The following is a 21,685-nucleotide window of genomic DNA, read 5'->3' on the forward strand; positions in this document are numbered from 1 at the left end:
TGTATGGGGACATTTTGAGGACATTGCCCCCACAGATTCCAGCCAGCTCTAGTCCTCACCAGCAGTACACTGTTGTAGTTCAGCCAGCCAGCTCTAGTCCTCACCAGCAGTACACTGTTGTAGTTCAGCCAGCTCTAGTCCTCACCAGTAGTACACTGTTGTAGTTCAGCCAGCTCTAGTCCTTACCAGCAGTACACTGCTGTAGTTCAGCCAGCTCTAGTCCTCACCAGCAGTACACTGTTGTAGTTCAGCCAGCTCTAGTCCTCACCAGCAGTACACTGTTGTAGTTCAGCCAGCCAGCTCTAGTCCTCACCAGCAGTACACTGTTGTAGTTCAGCCAGCCAGCTCTAGTCCTCACCAGCAGTACACTGCTGTAGTTCAGCCAGCTCTAGTCCTCACCAGCAGTACACTGTTGTAGTTCAGCCAGCTCTAGTCCTCACCAGCAGTACACTGCTGTAGTTCAGCCAGCTCTACTGTTACTGCTACTGGTGGTTGACTGACAGGCTCGGAGCTGGCTGTGTGTGTGTTACTGTGAGCGTGTGTGTTACTGTGAGCGTGTGTGTTACTGTGAGCGTGTGTGTTACTGTGAGCGTGTGTGTTACTGTGAGAGTGTGTGTTACTGTGAGCGTGTGTGTTACTGTGAGCGTGTGTGTTACTGTGAGCGTGTGTGTTACTGTGAGCGTGTGTGTTACTGTGAGCGTGTGTGTTACTGTGAGCGTGTGTGTTACTGTGAGCGTGTGTGTTACTGTGAGCGTGTGTGTTACTGTGAGCGTGTGTGTTACTGTGAGCGTGTGTGTTACTGTGAGCGTGTGTGTTACTGTGAGCGTGTGTGTTACTGTGAGCGTAGGTGTTACTGTGAGAGTGTGTGTTACTGTGAGCGTGTGTGTTACTGTGAGCGTGTGTGTTACTGTGAGCGTGTGTGTTACTGTGAGAGTGTGTGTTACTGTGAGCGTGTGTGTTACTGTGAGCGTGTGTGTTACTGTGAGCGTGTGTGTTACTGTGAGCGTGTGTGTTACTGTGAGCGTGTGTGTTACTGTGAGAGTGTGTGTTACTGTGAGCGTGTGTGTTACTGTGAGAGTGTGTGTTACTGTGAGCGTGTGTGTTACTGTGAGCGTGTGTGTTACTGTGAGAGTGTGTGTTACTGTGAGAGTGTGTGTTACTGTGAGCGTGTGTGTTACTGTGAGCGTGTGTGTTACTGTGAGCGTGTGTGTTACTGTGAGCGTGTGTGTTACTGTGAGCGTGTGTGTTACTGTGAGCGTAGGTGTTACTGTGAGCGTGTGTGTTACTGTGAGCGTGTGTGTTACTGTGAGCGTGTGTGTTACTGTGAGCGTGTGTGTTACTGTGAGCGTGTGTGTTACTGTGAGAGTGTGTGTTACTGTGAGCGTGTGTGTTACTGTGAGCGTGTGTGTTACTGTGAGAGTGTGTGTTACTGTGAGCGTGTGTGTTACTGTGAGCGTGTGTGTTACTGTGAGAGTGTGTGTTACTGTGAGCGTGTGTGTTACTGTGAGCGTGTGTGTTACTGTGAGCGTGTGTGTTACTGTGAGCGTGTGTGTTACTGTGAGCGTGTGTGTTACTGTGAGCGTGTGTGTTATTGTGAGCGTGTGTGTTACTGTGAGAGTGTGTGTTACTGTGAGCGTGTGTGTTACTGTGAGCGTGTGTGTTACTGTGAGCGTGTGTGTTACTGTGAGAGTGTGTGTTACTGTGAGAGTGTGTGTTACTGTGAGCGTGTGTGTTACTGTGAGCGTGTGTGTTACTGTGAGCGTGTGTGTTACTGTGAGCGTGTGTGTTACTGTGAGAGTGTGTGTTACTGTGAGCGTGTGTGTTACTGTGAGCGTGTGTGTTACTGTGAGAGTGTGTGTTACTGTGAGCGTGTGTGTTACTGTGAGCGTGTGTGTTACTGTGAGCGTGTGTGTTACTGTGAGCGTGTGTGTTACTGTGAGCGTAGGTGTTACTGTGAGCGTGTGTGTTACTGTGAGCGTGTGTGTTACTGTGAGAGTGTGTGTTACTGTGAGCGTGTGTGTTACTGTGAGCGTGTGTGTTACTGTGAGCGTGTGTGTTACTGTGAGCGTGTGTGTTACTGTGAGCGTGTGTGTTACTGTGAGCGTGTGTGTTACTGTGAGCGTGTGTGTTACTGTGAGCGTGTGTGTTACTGTGAGCGTAGGTGTTACTGTGAGAGTGTGTGTTACTGTGAGCGTGTGTGTTACTGTGAGCGTGTGTGTTACTGTGAGCGTGTGTGTTACTGTGAGAGTGTGTGTTACTGTGAGCGTGTGTGTTACTGTGAGCGTGTGTGTTACTGTGAGCGTGTGTGTTACTGTGAGCGTGTGTGTTACTGTGAGCGTGTGTGTTACTGTGAGAGTGTGTGTTACTGTGAGAGTGTGTGTTACTGTGAGCGTGTGTGTTACTGTGAGAGTGTGTGTTACTGTGAGAGTGTGTGTTACTGTGAGCGTGTGTGTTACTGTGAGCGTGTGTGTTACTGTGAGCGTGTGTGTTACTGTGAGCGTGTGTGTTACTGTGAGCGTGTGTGTTACTGTGAGCGTAGGTGTTACTGTGAGCGTGTGTGTTACTGTGAGCGTGTGTGTTACTGTGAGCGTGTGTGTTACTGTGAGAGTGTGTGTTACTGTGAGCGTGTGTGTTACTGTGAGAGTGTGTGTTACTGTGAGCGTGTGTGTTACTGTGAGCGTGTGTGTTACTGTGAGCGTGTGTGTTACTGTGAGCGTGTGTGTTACTGTGAGCGTGTGTGTTACTGTGAGAGTGTGTGTTACTGTGAGCGTGTGTGTTACTGTGAGCGTGTGTGTTACTGTGAGCGTGTGTGTTACTGTGAGCGTGTGTGTTACTGTGAGCGTGTGTGTTACTGTGAGCGTGTGTGTTACTGTGAGCGTGTGTGTTACTGTGAGCGTGTGTGTTACTGTGAGCGTGTGTGTTACTGTGAGCGTGTGTGTTACTGTGAGCGTGTGTGTTACTGTGAGCGTGTGTGTTACTGTGAGAGTGTGTGTTACTGTGAGAGTGTGTGTTACTGTGAGCGTGTGTGTTACTGTGAGAGTGTGTGTTACTGTGAGAGTGTGTGTTACTGTGAGCGTGTGTGTTACTGTGAGCGTGTGTGTTACTGTGAGCGTGTGTGTTACTGTGAGCGTGTGTGTTACTGTGAGCGTGTGTGTTACTGTGAGCGTAGGTGTTACTGTGAGCGTGTGTGTTACTGTGAGCGTGTGTGTTACTGTGAGCGTGTGTGTTACTGTGAGAGTGTGTGTTACTGTGAGCGTGTGTGTTACTGTGAGAGTGTGTGTTACTGTGAGCGTGTGTGTTACTGTGAGCGTGTGTGTTACTGTGAGCGTGTGTGTTACTGTGAGCGTGTGTGTTACTGTGAGCGTGTGTGTTACTGTGAGAGTGTGTGTTACTGTGAGCGTGTGTGTTACTGTGAGCGTGTGTGTTACTGTGAGCGTGTGTGTTACTGTGAGCGTGTGTGTTACTGTGAGCGTGTGTGTTACTGTGAGCGTGTGTGTTACTGTGAGCGTGTGTGTTACTGTGAGCGTGTGTGTTACTGTGAGCGTGTGTGTTACTGTGAGCGTGTGTGTTACTGTGAGCGTGTGTGTTACTGTGAGCGTGTGTGTTACTGTGAGCGTGTGTGTTACTGTGAGCGTGTGTGTTACTGTGAGCGTGTGTGTTACTGTGAGCGTGTGTGTTACTGTGAGCGTGTGTGTTACTGTGAGCGTGTGTGTTACTGTGAGCGTGTGTGTTACTGTGAGCGTGTGTGTTACTGTGAGCGTGTGTGTTACTGTGAGCGTAGGAGTTACTGTGAGCGTGTGTGTTACTGTGAGCGTGTGTGTTACTGTGAGAGTGTGTGTTACTGTGAGCGTGTGTGTTACTGTGAGAGTGTGTGTTACTGTGAGCGTGTGTGTTACTGTGAGCGTGTGTGTTACTGTGAGCGTGTGTGTTACTGTGAGCGTGTGTGTTACTGTGAGCGTGTGTGTTACTGTGAGCGTGTGTGTTACTGTGAGCGTGTGTGTTACTGTGAGAGTGTGTGTTACTGTGAGAGTGTGTGTTACTGTGAGCGTGTGTGTTACTGTGAGCGTGTGTGTTACTGTGAGAGTGTGTGTTACTGTGAGCGTGTGTGTTACTGTGAGCGTGTGTGTTACTGTGAGCGTGTGTGTTACTGTGAGCGTGTGTGTTACTGTGAGCGTGTGTGTTACTGTGAGAGTGTGTGTTACTGTGAGCGTGTGTGTTACTGTGAGCGTGTGTGTTACTGTGAGCGTGTGTGTTACTGTGAGAGTGTGTGTTACTGTGAGCGTGTGTGTTACTGTGAGCGTGTGTGTTACTGTGAGCGTGTGTGTTACTGTGAGCGTGTGTGTTACTGTGAGCGTGTGTGTTACTGTGAGCGTGTGTGTTACTGTGAGCGTGTGTGTTACTGTGAGCGTGTGTGTTACTGTGAGCGTGTGTGTTACTGTGAGAGTGGGTGTTACTGTGAGCGTGTGTGTTACTGTGAGAGTGGGTGTTACTGTGAGAGTGGGTGTTACTGTGAGAGTGGGTGTTACTGTGAGAGTGGGTGTTACTGTGAGAGTGGGTGTTACTGTGAGAGTGGGTGTTACTGTGAGAGTGGGTGTGTATTACTGTATGGGTGGGTGGTGGTTGACTGACAGGCTCGGAGCTGGCTTTCTCTCTGACGTCACAGACAGATAAGGCAGTATTTAGGAGGGTGGGAATGGAATGGACAGAATGGACACTGTGTGTGTGTGTGTGTGTGTGTGTGTGTGTGTGTGTGTGTGTGTGTGTGTAACCTCACCTGTACCCGTAGCTCAGTGAGTTGTGAGAGGAGGTCCTGAAAGGCGTGTCTGTCTGCTGCAGGCAGTTCTGAGGACAGCACAACCCCTACGTAGGACCCGGGCATCCCCGCCATGGTGTCAGGAAACATAAAGATGCCAGAGGTAGACAGCAGCACTGGGGTGTCTGGCATCAGGGGGTACAGCCAATCACACACCTGCAACACACACGCGTTAGGAAGGAACACTGGGGTTACTAGGATTACAGTGTGTATGCCAGAGGTATTCAGGGTTACAACACCGTGGCTACCAACACAACAACATGTACGGCATACAGTGTGTAGACTATATCATTGGTTGGCAGTTGGCATCGTTAGGGCTGGGAGACTGCTGTTTGTTCATTCAGACCCTAGCCAGGGGTACAACACCGCAGCCACAAAACACAACAGAACAGCACAGTCATCTGTTAACAGGCCCTATTGTACTGCTGGGACAGTGAGCTATCCAGAACACAACAGGGTTAGAGTCAGACACATCAGGGCAGGGCAGTCAACACACATGGCTGGGTTTAGCACGTTCGACTAGGCCATGTCCCAAATGGCACCCTATTCCCTATATAGTGCACTACTTTTAAACCAGAGCCTTATACAAAAGTAGTGCACTATATATAGGGCAGGGTTTCCCAACGTCGGTCCTGGGGCCCCACCTGGGTGCACGTTTTGGTTTCTGCCCTAGCACTACACAGCTGATTCAAATAATCAACTCATCATCAAGCTTTGATTATTTGAATCAGCTGTGTAGTGCTAGGGATAATAAAAATAAACACAATGTGCACCCAGGAAGGGCCCCAGGACTGAGCTTGGGAAACCCTGCTATAGAGGATAGGGTGCCATTTGGGACCAAGCCTAGATCTCAAATCCCTTGACATTGTACATTACAGCAACCTGTGAGAAGTCCATCTGGGAATCAAACTCCAAACGTCTGTCTGCCGAAGGCCAGTCTTGCCCCAACTCAGTCCCCCACCAGATCAATACACACTTACAAAAAAACTTCAGGATCATCTTTGATAGACAGACTAAAAACATCGCTGACACAGCAGTAAACTTTGGCTCTGGAATGAGTCTGTACCTTTCCAATCATGTGCTGTTATTGAGCAAATGACCTATTGCATGTTCCAGCCAGTCAAAAAGGCACAGTAATCAATGTAGTGTTTTGACACAACTCTCTCTGAAGCCTATTTCTTTGTCTCTTCAGACTCCAATCACCAGTTACATTAACAGAGCCATCCATTCCCTTCTAAATTCAATGTTGTCGTTTACCCACGTAGAACTTTGTGTGGATGTTCTAGGTGTAATTGGTTCCACGAGGGGAACATCACCATCATCAGGACTAGAAATACTTCTCATTCAGCAGAACCTCCCACAATCCTCCTCTCATCCTCTCCTCTGCCTAATGGAGTTCATGCATTGTGACCTCACCACTGGGAGAGAATTCTAGAATTCCATTCAGGTCTGGGAATTCTTCTTGGTCATAGCAACACCAAACAGAAATAATAAGTGCGGCAGGTAGCCTAGCGTTTGCAGTGTTGGGCCAGTAACCGAAAAGTTCGAATACCGAGTCGACAAGGTGAAAAATCTGTTGACGTGCCCCTGAGCAAGGCCCTTAATTTGCTCCTGATGTGCTGTACTGCTATGGCTTGTAAAACTGCACATTGTACGTGACAATACAACTTCTTTTTTTTTATGGTAGACTATCCCACCTCTGTCTGTCTGTGTACGGAATGCTTGAGCACTGGGTTGACACAGTATCAGTCTATGGGATCTGCTATCCGTCTCACTAACCCTGAACCAAGAGATATGGTTACACTCCGGTCAGTCTCACTCATCTGGAATAAGATATTGTCTATGATGTTGCGGCGAATCAACTTCATCTGTAAACAACAGATCTTATCTGGGGCATGTTCAGTAGGGCACAACGTAGCAAAACTTTTTGAAACGCACAAATATGAGGTTTTAGACCATTGGGTCCCCTAATGAACACAACCCTGTACAAGACAGAACGCAGACAACCCCGCCCAGCCTAAAACAGTTAGATGAAACTACCTCAGAGTCACCCTCAACCCTTTCTCTACTGCTCTTTTACAAACAGGAGTTTCTTTTAAATTCATTTATGCAGTTACTCTCCATGCACCTGGTAATACGATAGGTGTGTGAGACAATATGCTATTTTCTATGGCTCTTTTAAAAACACACACAAGCCAACACCCATTTTCACTCTCACTCTCTCTCTCTCTTCAACACACTCCAGTTGTTTCCTTACGTGTAGGAAGGCTGACGCTCCTCCATTGGCTATGTCTTTGAGCTGGCTGCTGAACCTGATGATGCGTAGGTAACCCGGGTACGACGGGGTGCCCACCTGGCCGTCCGACGACACGAAAAACATCTGCACCCCCCGAGGGAGGAACAGAAGCTCCTCTCCGTCCCCCCCTACCTCTCCCCCGGGCTGTGGAGCTCCCCCCAGGCCCAGACCCCCTCCTCCGGCTGGGCCATAAGCCAGGCTGTGGTGCCCGTCGGTGGGTTTGGGGGTGTAGGCCGGGGGCTGCTCTCCTGGGAGCCCCAGCGGCAGGGCAGGGATGACGGGCAGAGAGGTGGCCATGGTGGTGCCTGTAGTCCCGGCCTTGGGTGGCAATGTGGGGTAGAGGTGGAGGAGGGGGTTGGAGGAACCAGGCTGCGGCACAGGTGGCACCAATGGCCCCAGGGTGGGGTAGAGGCACTGAGAAGAAAGATCCACTAGATCCACCAACGCTGGGCCTCCCTGGCCCGCCGGCATCACCCCAGCTGTCTCCATGTTAGCTACTCGGGTGCTGATGTTAGTCAGAGTCTCCCTCATCTTCTGCTGCAGCTGCCTGGCCGTATCCCAAGGGGCCCCCTGGTTCCGTGGCCCCCTGGTAGGGACCTCCAGGCCCAGGGTTAGGTGCTGCCGGCCCCTCCTGTACAGCTCCAGGGCCTGGGGCCCCTGCCCTGCCTGGTCGGCCGCCAGGCCCCTGGTCAGACAATCCAACGCACGGTCATAGTGGTCCCTTATCAGCAGCAACTCTGCTGGCTCTGCCAATGACATGTCTTACTGCGGGCTGGAGATCTAGACAGAGGAGAGGAGGATGAGGAAGAGGAAGAGGGGAAAGGAGAGGGATGAGAGGAGAAACATGGGAGGGAAGACAGGGTAATGTGAGAAAAGAGGAGAAGAAAAGAAGAATGGGTGAGATGAGGGCGAAGGAGGGGAGAATGGAGAGGTGAGGGGAAGAGAGGAGAGGAATGAAATCAGTAAGTAGGCCTATTGTCTCCATTACTATTTTGTACCTCTGTGAAACCAGCCTGGTCTCATAGACTAGACGTAGCATAGTAAAAGTAAATCCGAAACACTCAAAATTGCATGATATGTTAAGTTTGGTGTGGTTACATAAGACAGGTGGTTACTTAAGGCAAAAACGAAAGTAGGGTGGTTGGTCAGGGTGGATGGGTAGGCATATAACGCGAACATCTAGCAACCCAAAGGTTGCGAGTTCGAATGTCATTATGGACAACTTTAGCAACTTTTCAACAACTTACTAGCTACTTTGCAACTACTTAGCATGTTAGCTAACCCTAGCCCTAACCTTAACCATTTTAGTGAACCCTTCCCTAACCCTTTAACCTAACTCCTAAACTTAACCCTAACCCCTAGCCTTGCTAACATTAGCCAGCTAGCTAACATTAGCCACCTAGCTAGAATTTGTAACATAACATACATTTAGCAAATTCGTAACATATTGTACGTTTTGAAAATTCGGAACATATAACACTAATTGTAATTCGTAACATATCATACAAAATGGGTGGTGCACATCCACAAATTAATACATACTGTACCATATCAAACAACATATCATACTAAATGGAGTGGCTCGGGTTTTACTTACAAAATAATAGGAAATGCTCTGAAACCATGTTGGTGAAACCGGTTGTCAAATACTCCCAAAGAGAATGACTGTAGGTACTATTAAAACCACACAATATTCCAATCTCTAATTTGATATTAAAATAAAAACATTACAACACATGCAACACTTTATTAGGTATTATCACTAGACATTACAGTTGAACATAGTTTAGGAAGTAATCATGACAGATTTTTCCTCCAAATCGCTCAGCTATGCGTTGAGGTGTTTGTCTGGCTGGTTCTACCCGTATGACAACATTCTGGTGTTTTTAAAGCGTGATGTTTCTTTCAACAATAATGAAAACTCTTGAATAGTAATGTAGCCTAGTTCTTGTCATTTTGACAAAAACTGCAGTTTTCTTACGGTCAAATAACGACTGAGTAGGCTACTGTTGTCTACATAACTACTCAACTTTAAGGAGAGTCGCGCACAAACCGAACCCCAAATAAACCTACCTTTAGCGGCAAACCCGTGATTTCAAAATACTCCAGAAATGGAAAGAAAATGACAATGTTAGTTTTTAAGAAGTAACATTATAGCCATTTATCAAAAATACGTTTTTCTTTCTCGGATCAACGTGCGCTTATCCCGCTGTGTCTCGCTGTCCCCAAACAGTCGAACATCTGACATTCACGAAACTCTCCACAGAAACGCTGAAAGGTTGAGGGGGGTCGTCACTAGTTACCACAGCCACAAAGTCATAAACCCCGCCCATTTCTACAATTTAGCTTCTTAAAATCTGATTTTAAACTTAACCCTAACCTTAACCACACGGCTGACCTTATGTCTAACACCAGTGCTTGACTTGAGATGAAAAAGGTGTAGGAGTCGGTCCACTAGACTATGTTCACACACAAATTCCCAAATGACATTATGCTATAGAGACCACTGACTATTCACTGTTAAGGGTTCATAAACATTTTGGCAGATGGAATTTCATGACTTCTCCATGACCGATAATTGGTGGCGTCTCTATAGCCTACATTAAAAAGTCAAGCATAAATGTGGTATTGATAGAAAGCTTCTGGTCTCTGATCCCATATAGACCTACGCTATCCTGCCATTGTGCCATTGAACAAGGCACTTAACCCCCCACAAAGTAAAATAACTGCACTGTTAGGCTACTGTATAAAACACATGTGGTCAACCCTCCATCTGGAGAGCTACTGTGCGGGCAGGCTTTTGATCCAGCCCTGAAACACACCTGAGTCGGCTTAGCAAGGTCCTGTTGAGCAGCTGATGTTTAGTCTACGGTGTGTTAGACCGGGGCTGATGTTTAGTCTATAGTGAGCTGTGTTAGACCGGGGCTGATGTTTAGTCTACAGGGTGGTGTATTAGACCAGGGCTGATGTTTAGTCTACAGTGTGCTGTGTTAGAGTGGGGCTGATGTTTAGTCTACAGTGTGCTGTATTAGACCAGGGCTGATGTTTAGTCTACAGGGTGGTGTGTTAGACCGGGGCTGATGTTTAGTCTACAGTGTGCTGTGTTAGACCGGGGCTGATGTTTAGTCTACAGTGTGCTGTGTTAGACCAGGGCTGATGTTTAGTCTACAGTGTGCTGTGTTAGACCGGGGCTGATGTTTAGTCTACGGTGTGTTAGACCGGGGCTGATGTTTAGTCTACAGTGTGTTAGACCGGGGCTGATGTTTAGTCTACAGGGTGGTGTGTTAGACCGGGGCTGATGTTTAGTCTACAGTGTGGTGTGTTAGACCGGGGCTGATGTTTAGTCTATAGTGTGGTGTGTTAGACCGGGGCTGATGTTTAGTCTACAGTGTGGTGTGTTAGACCGGGGCTGATGTTTAGTCTACAGGGTGGTGTGTTAGACCGGGGCTGATGTTTAGTCTACAGTGTGGTGTGTTAGACCGGGGCTGATGTTTAGTCTACAGTGTGGTGTGTTAGACCGGGGCTGATGTTTAGTCTACGGTGTGTTAGACCGGGGCTGATGTTTAGTCTACAGTGTGGTGTGTTAGACCAGGGCTGATGTTTAGTCTATAGTGTGCTGTGTTAGACCAGGGCTGATGTTTAGTCTACAGTGTGGTGTGTTAGACCGGGGCTGATGTTTAGTCTATAGTGTGCTGTGTTAGACCAGGGCTGATGTTTAGTCTACGGTGTGTTAGACCGGGGCTGATGTTTAGTCTACAGGGTGGTGTGTTAGACCGGGGCTGATGTTTAGTCTACAGGGTGGTGTGTTAGACCGGGGCTGATGTTTAGTCTACAGTGTGGTGTGTTAGACCGGGGCTGATGTTTAGTCTACAGGGTGGTGTGTTAGACCGGGGCTGATGTTTAGTATACAGGGTGGTGTGTTAGACCAGGGCTGATGTTTAGTCTACAGTGTGGTGTGTTAGACCGGGGCTGATGTTTAGTCTATAGTGTGCTGTGTTAGACCAGGGCTGATGTTTAGTCTACGGTGTGTTAGACCGGGGCTGATGTTTAGTCTACAGGGTGGTGTGTTAGACCGGGGCTGATGTTTAGTCTACAGGGTGGTGTGTTAGACCGGGGCTGATGTTTAGTCTACAGGGTGGTGTGTTAGACCGGGGCTGATGTTTAGTCTATAGTGTGGTGTGTTAGACCAGGGCTGATGTTTAGTCTACAGTGTGGTGTGTTAGACCAGGGCTGATGTTTAGTCTACAGGGTGGTGTGTTAGACCGGGGCTGATGTTTAGTCTACAGGGTGGTGTGTTAGACCGGGGCTGATGTTTAGTCTACAGTGTGGTGTGTTAGACCGGGGCTGATGTTTAGTCTATAGTGTGCTGTGTTAGACCAGGGCTGATGTTTAGTCTACGGTGTGTTAGACCGGGGCTGATGTTTAGTCTACAGGGTGGTGTGTTAGACCGGGGCTGATGTTTAGTCTACAGGGTGGTGTGTTAGACCGGGGCTGATGTTTAGTCTACAGGGTGGTGTGTTAGACCGGGGCTGATGTTTAGTCTACAGGGTGGTGTGTTAGACCGGGGCTGATGTTTAGTCTACAGGGTGGTGTGTTAGACCAGGGCTGATGTTTAGTCTACAGGGTGCTGTGTTAGACCGGGGCTGATGTTTAGTCTATAGTGTGGTGTGTTAGACCGGGGCTGATGTTTAGTCTATAGTGTGGTGTGTTAGACCAGGGCTGATGTTTAGGCTACAGTGTGGTGTGTTAGACCAGGGCTGATGTTTAGGCTACAGTGTGGTGTGTTAGAGCGGGGCTGGAATAAAAGCCTGCACTCCCAGTAGCTCTCCTGGAGGATGGTTGGCCACTCCTGATATAAAAGGTTACAACATTAAATCAAATACTTTTCTGTCTTTATACAATTATTCCCTCATTCAATGAATCAGGGATAAATTGGACGAGGTAGGCTACTTCAAAGCAAGGTAGCTAACTAAGACATGTTATCTATAACCTTATAAGGCTCAAATATTCATGTTTCAGGGGAGATCTACGCACAGCATGGAAGTTCTTTGTCAATTAGGCTATTCTTAGATTATTTTTATTTTTATTATTGTCGGAATTACATAGCCTACTGTTTAATAGAAAGGTGCCAACGAGTCAATGACATTAATGCTTAGGCCTACAGCTAAATATACTGAATATAAATGCAACATGCAACAATTTAAACGATTTTACTGAGTTACAGTTCATATAAGGAAATCAGTCAATTGAAATAAATAAATTTGGCCCTAATCTATGGATTTCACATGACTGGGCAGGGGCACAGGCATGGGTGGGCATGGGAAGGCATAGGCCCACCCACTTGGGAGCCAGGGCCACCCACTGGGGAGCCAGGCCCAGCCAATCAGAATGGGTTTTTGCCCACAAAAGGGCACTATTACGGACAGAAATACTCCTGAGTTTCATCAGCTGTCCGGGTGGCTGGTCTCAGATTATCCTGCAGGTGAAGAAGCCGGATTTGGAGGTCCTGGGCTGGCATGGTTACACATGGTCTGCAATTGTGAGGCCAGTTGGTCATACAGCCAAATTCTCTAAAACGACGTTGGAGGCGGTTTATGGTAGAGAAATTAACATTACATTATTTGCCAACAGCTCTGGTGGACATTACTGCAGTCAGCATGCCAATTACACGCTCCCTCAAAACTTGAGACATCTGTGGCATTGTATTGTGTGACAAAACTGCACATTTTAGAGTGGCCTTTTATTGTTCCCAGCACAAGGTGCACCTGTGTAATGATCATGCTGTTTAATCAGCTTCTTGATATGCCACGCCAGTCAGGTGGATGGATTATCTTAGCAAAAGAGAAATGCTCACTAACAGGGATGTAAACAAATGTGTGCACAAAATTGGAGAGAAATAAGCTTTTTGTGCGTAAGGAACATTTCTGGGATCTTTTATTTCAGCTCATGAAACATGGGACCAACACTTTACATGTTGCATTTTATATTTTTGTTCAGTATAGTTAACTAGCGAGATAAGTAGCCATACTACAAGCTATGTTTTGAATTGGCTATATAGTTAGTCTATCATTAAATATAGGCTACCTGCTGCTAAAATATCTGTCTCTTCTCGGGCAAAGGCCCACTGGCAGTGCACACATGCAGATGATGCACACAGAGTGACTCGCTGAAAGTTAGGCCTAATTCTGATCATGGTTGATATGTAGATTTTTTTAAAGTGATTGATACTATATTTAAAAAGGCAAACACAATATTAAAATTCCATGACTTTTCCATGATTTTCTGACCGTAAAATCCCTCATTTGACAATTTGGAACAGCGCATCCTGCGCATTCAGGCTGGCGCAATCTCAATCTGCTCATTCTCAAACTCGAACAGTCTACTGGGTCGCATACACAGGATTTACAGACTAGCTGCAAATAAACTTGAACAAAGCAGAACTAGGATAAGAATGCCCATTGCTATTCACTGCAGATCCAGTCTTCATTCCGCTTTGATCAACATTTTTTTTTTTTTACGCTGTGTGTTAATCCGGGCCGGTGATAGGCCACTTTGTTTTATAGAGGAGCTGGTATTATGATACTGGTGGTTTGTCGACGCTCATTATTTGTACCGCGACGCGCTCAGAGAAAGAACAACAAAAGCGCTGTCATCAGGAAACGTGGATATATTTCTGTTTCCCCCTGTTAAGGTGGCTTAGTATTTGTCAGACTGTAATGAAAAGCAAAGACTAATTACATTTGCGTGTCTGCATATCGACCACCTCACTTGTTTTATTTGATACATTACATTTTATATTTTAGTCATTTAGCAGACGCTCTTATACAGAGCGACTTACAGGAGCAATTAGGGTTAAGTGCCTTGCTCAAGGGCACATCGACAGATTTTTCACCTAGTCAGCTCGGGGATTAGAACCAGCGACATTTAGGTTACTGGCACAACGCTCTTAACCACTAAGCTACCTGCCGCCCCACCGACACCGAAATCATATTAACGTTTGGAGGTAAACCTCTAACCATAGTTGAACATATCATTGGCATCAGTCAAAATGTACTTGGTGTACCCTACTTTGTCATCAGGCCTACGTAGGTCTAGTTTCAAGTACAGTAAAATGCCTTTATTGCCAGCTCTAACCCTAACAATGCAGTAATCAGTAACAATGTAATACTACAAATAGCAAGGTTGAAAAAAACCCACACGAGATACACAAATAAGAAATAAGAAGAACACGATAAAGTATGTAAGCATACTATATACAGGGTCAGTTCCAAGACCATGTTTACAATGTGCAGGGATACTGGAGTGATAGAGGTAGATACGTATAGGGGTAAGGTGACTAGGCATCAGGAGATATGATAAACAGAGTAGCAGCAGCGTATAGGACGATTGTATGTGAGTGGGTGTGTGTAGAGGTCAGTATAAATGTATGTGTATATTAGGTGTGTGTGTGAGCAAATTATGGAGTGAGTGTTTGTATGTGTGTTGGTTTATCAGTGTGAGTTGTGTGTATGGCTCTCTGAGTGTGCATAGAATCAGTGCAAAAAATAAGAATGAAACACAAAGGCCAACTCAGATAGTCCTTATAGCCATTTTGTTAGCTATTTAACTAAATAGCTAAGGTATAGTGTGCTCGATTTTTCAGTCTTCATATTTTCAGATCTATTTTCTTATAATGGATGTTTTAGACCACAGCCTTGTCATGGGCGGATTGGCCATCTGGCAATTTTGGCAAATGCCAGAAGGACCATCTTTCAGGAAAGGGAAGGGGGGAATCAGGGGAACATTTAGACACTAGGCTACTTGCAATACGGCCTAACAAGTCATTAGATTGGCTTTTATAACACATAGGTACGGCAATAACCATCTACTGGACATTTATACAGTGCTTTTTATTGAACACAAGCCATCATGTATTACAATAAAGGTCAAATGAATCACAGTTTCTTCATCCCAGCGATTTGGTTTAACGAGCGGTTTTAACGAGTGACTCTAGTGTCAGATTACACCACATAGCCACCGCTACTGAAGACTTATTTAATTCGCTGAAAGGCCTCTCACTTCTTGGCAGAAAGATACGCATACGCGCGCGCGGCACTCAAACCATTTATAAAGTATAAACAGCACTCACTTTAGGGACTGCAAAAAATTACTTTACTAATGATTAGTAAATGGTTTATTAATGTGTCAAACGAAGCACAACGGCGGAACTCTATCAACATCCACATAAACTAGTCCCGGCATTGTTCTATGACAAACACAGAAGGTTGTGTATTGAATTCAATAGAAGAAAACAGAGTCGAGAGGGAGAGACTGCTAGTTACTTATTGTAGCCATTGGCTGTACTATACAGCCAAATCTCTCTCTCTGTTTTCTTCTATTTAATTATATGTAGCCTAATATTTTAATAATTGGGCAGGGGAGAAACACATGACATGTACTAATGAAATATGCAGTTAGGCTGTTATAAGGTATTATATAAGCCAATGGGGTAACACTTTATTTTAAGGTTCCGTAATAAACCATTTATAAGGCATTTATACATTGTGTGTGTAACAGTGTTGCTTCCGTCCCTCTCCTTGCCCCTACCTGGGCTCGAACCAGGGACCCTCTGCACACATCGACAACGGTCACCCTCGAAGCACCGTTACCCGTCGCTCCACAAAAGCCTTGCAGAGCAAAGGGAAACAACGACTTCAAGGTCTCGGAGCGAGTGACGTCACCCGATTGAAACGCTACTAGTGCGCACCGCTAACTAGCTAGCCATTTCACACCGGTTACATGTGTTCACCATATATCAATCATTACTCCTTAATAAACCATTTACTAATCATTAGTGAAGTATTTTTTTGCAGTTCCTAATCTAAAGTGAGTATACTTTATAAATACTTTATGTTTTGAGTGACCAGTGTAATTTCTCACAAAAAGATGGGCACGTCATTGGTAGACATTCCTGCAGTACCTGGTAAAAGAACAAGCACACAACACAGGATGTTTAAGGAGATATACATTTACATTTTAGTCATTTAGCAGACGCTCTTATCCAGAGCGACTTACAGTTAGTGAGTACATACATATTTGTATTTATTTTTTATACTGGCCCCCCGCAGGAATCGAACCCACAACCCTGGCGTTGCAAACACAGATGCCATAATCCCTGCCGGCCATTCCCTCCCCTACCCTGGACGACGCTGGGCCAATTGCGCGCCGCCCCATGGGTCTCCCGGTCACGGCCGGCTACGACAGAGCCTGGATTCGAACCAGGATCTCTAGTGGCACAGCTAGCACTGCGATGCAGTGCCTTAGACCACTGCGCCACTCGGGAGATATACAGTACATGCATGAGTGAATAACTAGCTTACTAACATTTGATGTGAGAGTAATGATTAATAAATGGTGAGCAAACGGTTTATAAATGACTTAGAAATGGTTTATTGTGGACCCTTAAAATAAAGTGTTACCCTAGGGCTTGCTGGGCCCAGCAGAGGCAGTGCGGTCCCCTGGTCTTCTCGTCCCAGTGATGCTAGGCTTAGCAGCACAGACATCTCAGCTGCTGCAGTCAAGTGTAGTGGACATATGGAGAGAGAGAGAGAGACATGTACTGCCAGTTTATTTTGGCTCTGTATTATATATGTAATAGTAATTAACCCTTAGGATGGGGGGTATTAATAACTGTGTTTATTAATACACTACTACGATGTTGCTGGGCTCAGTACAGGCAGACTTTTTGTCCCAGTCTGCCCCTGGTAGCCTACACCAAGTACATTTTGACTGATGCCAATGTTATGTTCAACTATGGCTATACGTTTACTTCCAAACATTATTATGATTGCGGTGTCGATGTATCATATAAAACAAGTGAGGTGGGCGATATGCAGACACGCAAATGTAATTAGTCTTTGCTTTTCATTACAGTCTGACAAATACTAAGCCACCTTAACAGGGGGAAACATAAATATATCCACGCCTCCTGTTTTCTGATAACAGCGCTTTTGTTGTTCTTTCATCCCGAGCGCGTCGCAGCACAAATAATCAGTGTCGACAAACCACCAGTATAACACCGGTATGCATTTCCTTAAAAAATGGAGGTGCTGGTACTGCGCTCCAGACAGCTCCGGCCCAACCTTAAATAAAGACCAAAAAGCTCATTTTTGATTTCATTAATTTTTATGATAGCCAATTTTGACTTCGTGGCTGTGGTAACTAGTGACGGCCGTTGAGTATAGGAGTGTGGATGTGTCGGAAGGAAAGTAGTAACCACTCAACTACCATACCGCGAGTTTGGACTTGTGTTTTGAAGCCAGAGGATGAGTCAGTCATATTTCAGTGTTAGTTTTGTACATTCAGTTATAAAACTGACGATTGTTTTTGATTAAAAAAGTACTGATGGTGTACTGTTGCTTGTATTTGTGTGGTTACTATGACTCACCCTGATATTGGCTACTTCCGGTACCGTTGCGGGACAAGCAGCGCTTGGCAAGCGGTAGTGACGGGCATTGTCCCGATGTTGCCCTCCCCATTGAGTAGTAGACTATGTATCAAGGAGACATGTAGAGGGTTATCAATATATTGTGTGGGCTATCCTACTTGAAATCCAGTGCACTAGTCATTGGCACTGGCGTCGATTCGTCGTACAGCCCGATCAGCCTCGCAAAAAGGTATTGAGTGGCAACAAATCTGCCCAATCGCTAACACTACACCCACACTCTGGTTGCCCCTTACGAAAACATTTTTCAGTCAGAGTGCAGTATAACGCAAATACTGCGTCCAAAATACGTTTTTTTTACTGCAGTAATTTCGCAGTTCAACTGCAGTTATTAAGCAATTACTGCATCCAAAATACCACAGTTACTGCACTTTCAAACCTGCAATATTTTTTTGTAAGGGGCCATATAGAGCCCAACCGTGGTGTCTTAATACCCATGAAACCTAGCGGTCATGGTTCCAAACTTTTTCCCCATAGGGGATTTTAGAAACGCTTAAAATAAGGGCTGCGTTTCGTGTAGGCTAAGCCTGGTGTGACGTTTTGATAACCATGTAAATCTGTTTTGGACAAGGTGACTTAAATGGGTCATTCTACAGATTCGGTGACATTTCAGTATTGTCAGTGTCCCAAGATGTACTAGTGTTATAACTTGTCAGAACATTTATCAAACTACACTTAAATTACAACATTTCAAAGTTTTACATGTTTTTAATATGGAGTAGAGAATATGATTTTAAACAGAGATGAATTTCAATACTTATATGTTTGCTTTTCTTAGGAGTATTAAGAATTTCGCCTGTCCCTATTGACCATCATGCAAATGGCGTGACTCATTTTGAGTACACAGTGTTAAATAATAATGCTTTTTTTTTGTTAAATTAATTGTATATGCCCCCTTATTATGCATAATCCATTTTCTCAGCATAAGACATTTTATTTTCTGAGAAATTCAGGCTTTTACCCCTGTCCTTGTATTTCTTTCAACCCCGTAACGCAACAATACCCCCACTCACAATTAAATAATGGTTTGATCCTGTGGACATCATTTATGAGGAAGTGACATCATACAAGTCTTCAGAGAAGCCTGGTGTGACAAGTGGTAAGCTGCTCTCTCACTTTTTATAAATATTTCATGTTTTTTAAGCACATATGGGCTTTGTCAATCTCAGGTATTCAACTCTGTTGGGGGGGGGGGGGGAATTCATAGTTAAGATTTTACCAAGAATTGTTTTTATAGCTATGAAGTATAACAATGTATTTTGTTGAATAAGGCCATGTGGCACACTGCTAGCTGCTAGCATCCCGAATTAGCAACAGATTAGCACAAAATCTTCAACCCTGTCACATTCAACCCCATCACATTTTTCAATGTTACGGGGTTGAATGGCTGTTACAGGGTTGAATAGCTGTTAAATCTTAGCAATATTTAATGTATATTGCTTAATACCAATCATATTTTCTTGTTGAATGTTTGTTGTTTACGGTTTTACAGTATCAACTAAAAGTACGAGGAATTTTTGAAAATAATAACTTAAAAAAAGTGACAATTAATTTGTTCTCTCTCCTATATACATTGACATATTTAGGAGTATTATCTGCAAGTTCATGTTCATTTTACTACATAGTGATTAAAAGGATACAATATTTAGTCTTGAAGAGTAAGCAGGTCATTGACTTGACCTTGACCTACAATTTCAGATTCAACAATGGAAAAAACAGCAGCAGAAAGGAAACACACATAGAGAGGAAGGTGAGGGACATCCGCGCGCCGGTGGTCAGGTAATTCTCCTGGAAATGTAAGATCTTTTAGACACTAGGTGGTGGTGGTCATGGACACACAATCAACAGAAAATAAAGTTTTGTTGCTTTAAAGCATAATTTGGTAATGTATAAAAAGACTAGAGAATGTAAATGAAGACTAGTCTAAAAAGACATACAGTATACTGCCTTGGCAACTGGTGCGTGAGGGGTTCATGTTCACTAGCCGACTGGTTTGTACTGACATATTTAGGAGTATTATCTGCAAGTTCACGTTCATTTTACTACATAGTGATTAAAAGGATACAGTAATTAGTTTTGGAGAGTAAACTGGTCATTGACTTGACCTTGACAACCCTAAAAAGAACCGCAGACAGGCTGATAAGTCAAGGATGTGACATCCCAAATGCTCATACTCTGTACAGGGTCTTAGAGGAGAACAACACTGCCATCAAGCTTTACTTCATTGAAGACGAGGCCATCGAGAAAGCCGTCCAAGGTATGCCAGCCAATTTGCCAGTAGTTCCATCCACAATGCGGATCCACCAAGTTGTTTGTGTGGCTGCAAGGCAAATTGCCTACCGTGATGTAAGCTGTATGTGCACAGTCCACAACAAGAAACTGGAATGCCAGTGTTTCAATACACAACATTTCACATTTACCCCTAAAGTTACATCAGTCGTGTCACAGAGGGAGGTTGATTGGGCAAATCCAGACATATGCGGGAAATGGTGCGTGGCCAAATATGATGACGATTTCTATCCCGGAATAATTCTAGCCACAGATGAATCCCATGTGCAGGTCAAATGCATGTGCTGTGCTGGACCAAATAGGTACTTCTGGCCACTTCTTGATGATATCCTGTGGTATCCATTTGAGGACATCTTGGAACACATTGATCCCCCTAAACCGGTGACTTCTAGGCACATGGAAATACAGAAGGAAGTGTGGGCTAGGCTCTCTCAGTAAAAATGGTGAACAAACTGTAGGCTTACCTATAGGTTATTAATGTTAAGATGTTTGCTTAATGTTCAAACATTCAAACAACACAGACATTCCTGCCATTACTCTGGATATTTCTATGAAATCAATGAAATGTTGTAACTGTTGTTAGTTTATTAATGTGTTTTAATCTGTCTAGATTTCATCTTGATTGTTTAAACTTTAAAAGCTATGTTGACAGTAGTTTAAAATGTTAAAAAATGGCAACATGTGACCTATATAGGTTATCAATGTTAAGATGTTTGCTCAATGTTCAAACAGACTCCTGTCATTATCAGATGGATATTTTTATGAAATCAATGAAATGTTGTTACTGTTATTAGTTCATTAATGTGTTTTACTCTGTCTAGCTTTCATCTAGATTCTTTAGATTTTAAAAGCTATGTTGACAGTAGGTTTAAAAATGTTTAAAATGTTTAAAAAATGGCAACATGTTAGTGATCTCAAAAGATAAAACATATGACACGTGATGCTTTTCACTCAACCCTGTTACATGATTTTCAACCCTGTTGCGGTGCATTCATCCCTGTTACGAGATTATTTTTTTACATTTTTGTATTAAATACACAAAATATAACATCAATAGTGTTTTTATTGTGTGTATTAAATCAGGGTAAATAAGGCTATTTTAATTTTGTCAGGAATTACGCAGCATTCTTGCACATTTCTTGCGAAAATGTGGAGTTGGATTATAAATTTCTTCATCGTAAACTGGAAAGGATGGTGCTGGTCAGTTTTTCTTGATTTTCTCTTTAATTACAATATGCCATTATTTACAAGGGACATCTAAACTGTGAGATTATGCCAGAAGCTGATCTCAAGCTTATTGGAAAAATGAATAGTTGAATAACAAAATGACTGTGACGGGGTTGAATTAAATTGGGACTTGTTTGAGAAAATAATACAGAATAATAACTTAATACTCTACATTGAGATGGGAAAAGGTATTTTCTATCAAGTACACACATTACTTTGTCACATCAAATAAAAAAAAGCTTAAGATTTTAATGTTCATTGTTTCATCCTCCTCAATCACAAAAGGCACCGAATCTGTAGAATGACCCAAATATAGTCGGCTCTATTTACACAGATTCAAAAATGCTAATTACCATCAAAGTAAACATCATGCAAGAGTACAAATCCCTGCTAGCCATCTTTAGAAGACTCCTTCGCTAACAGGTATTGTCCATTTAAAACAGTTCACAGAATTGTTAATTAAGAAATGTAGCCAATTACATTTAGCTAACAGTTAATCCTGAGTCCTACCTTTGATTTGAGTCTGCATTCTCATCCAGATCATGGCATCTGTAGTTCTGCCAACCGCATTTGATTT

The 21,685-nt window shown here is 44.4% G+C and overlaps 1 protein-coding gene across 1 annotated transcript in view; it reads right to left on the reverse strand.

Annotated features, from left to right (window-relative positions):
• Positions 1-17,556, reverse strand: part of LOC311115973 (spartin-like) — a gene marked incomplete at its 3' end in the record, with an annotated part of 39,451 nt that extends 21,895 nt beyond the window's left edge. Inside the window, exons 1-3 of the mRNA XM_084191089.1 lie at positions 17,536-17,556; positions 7,071-7,889; positions 4,775-4,969 (exon numbers count right to left, since the gene is read on the reverse strand). Of these exons, the coding sequence (XP_084047215.1) occupies positions 4,775-4,969; positions 7,071-7,868 (993 nt within the window). The 5' untranslated portion in view covers positions 7,869-7,889; positions 17,536-17,556. The remainder of the gene's footprint in view (positions 1-4,774; positions 4,970-7,070; positions 7,890-17,535) is intronic.
• Between the last annotated feature and the right edge of the window lie 4,129 nt (positions 17,557-21,685).

Source organism: Coregonus lavaretus (assembly GCF_964263955.1).
Source record: "Coregonus lavaretus genome assembly, contig: HAP1_SCAFFOLD_217, whole genome shotgun sequence".
In the NCBI taxonomy this organism is placed as follows: domain Eukaryota; kingdom Metazoa; phylum Chordata; class Actinopteri; order Salmoniformes; family Salmonidae; genus Coregonus; species Coregonus lavaretus.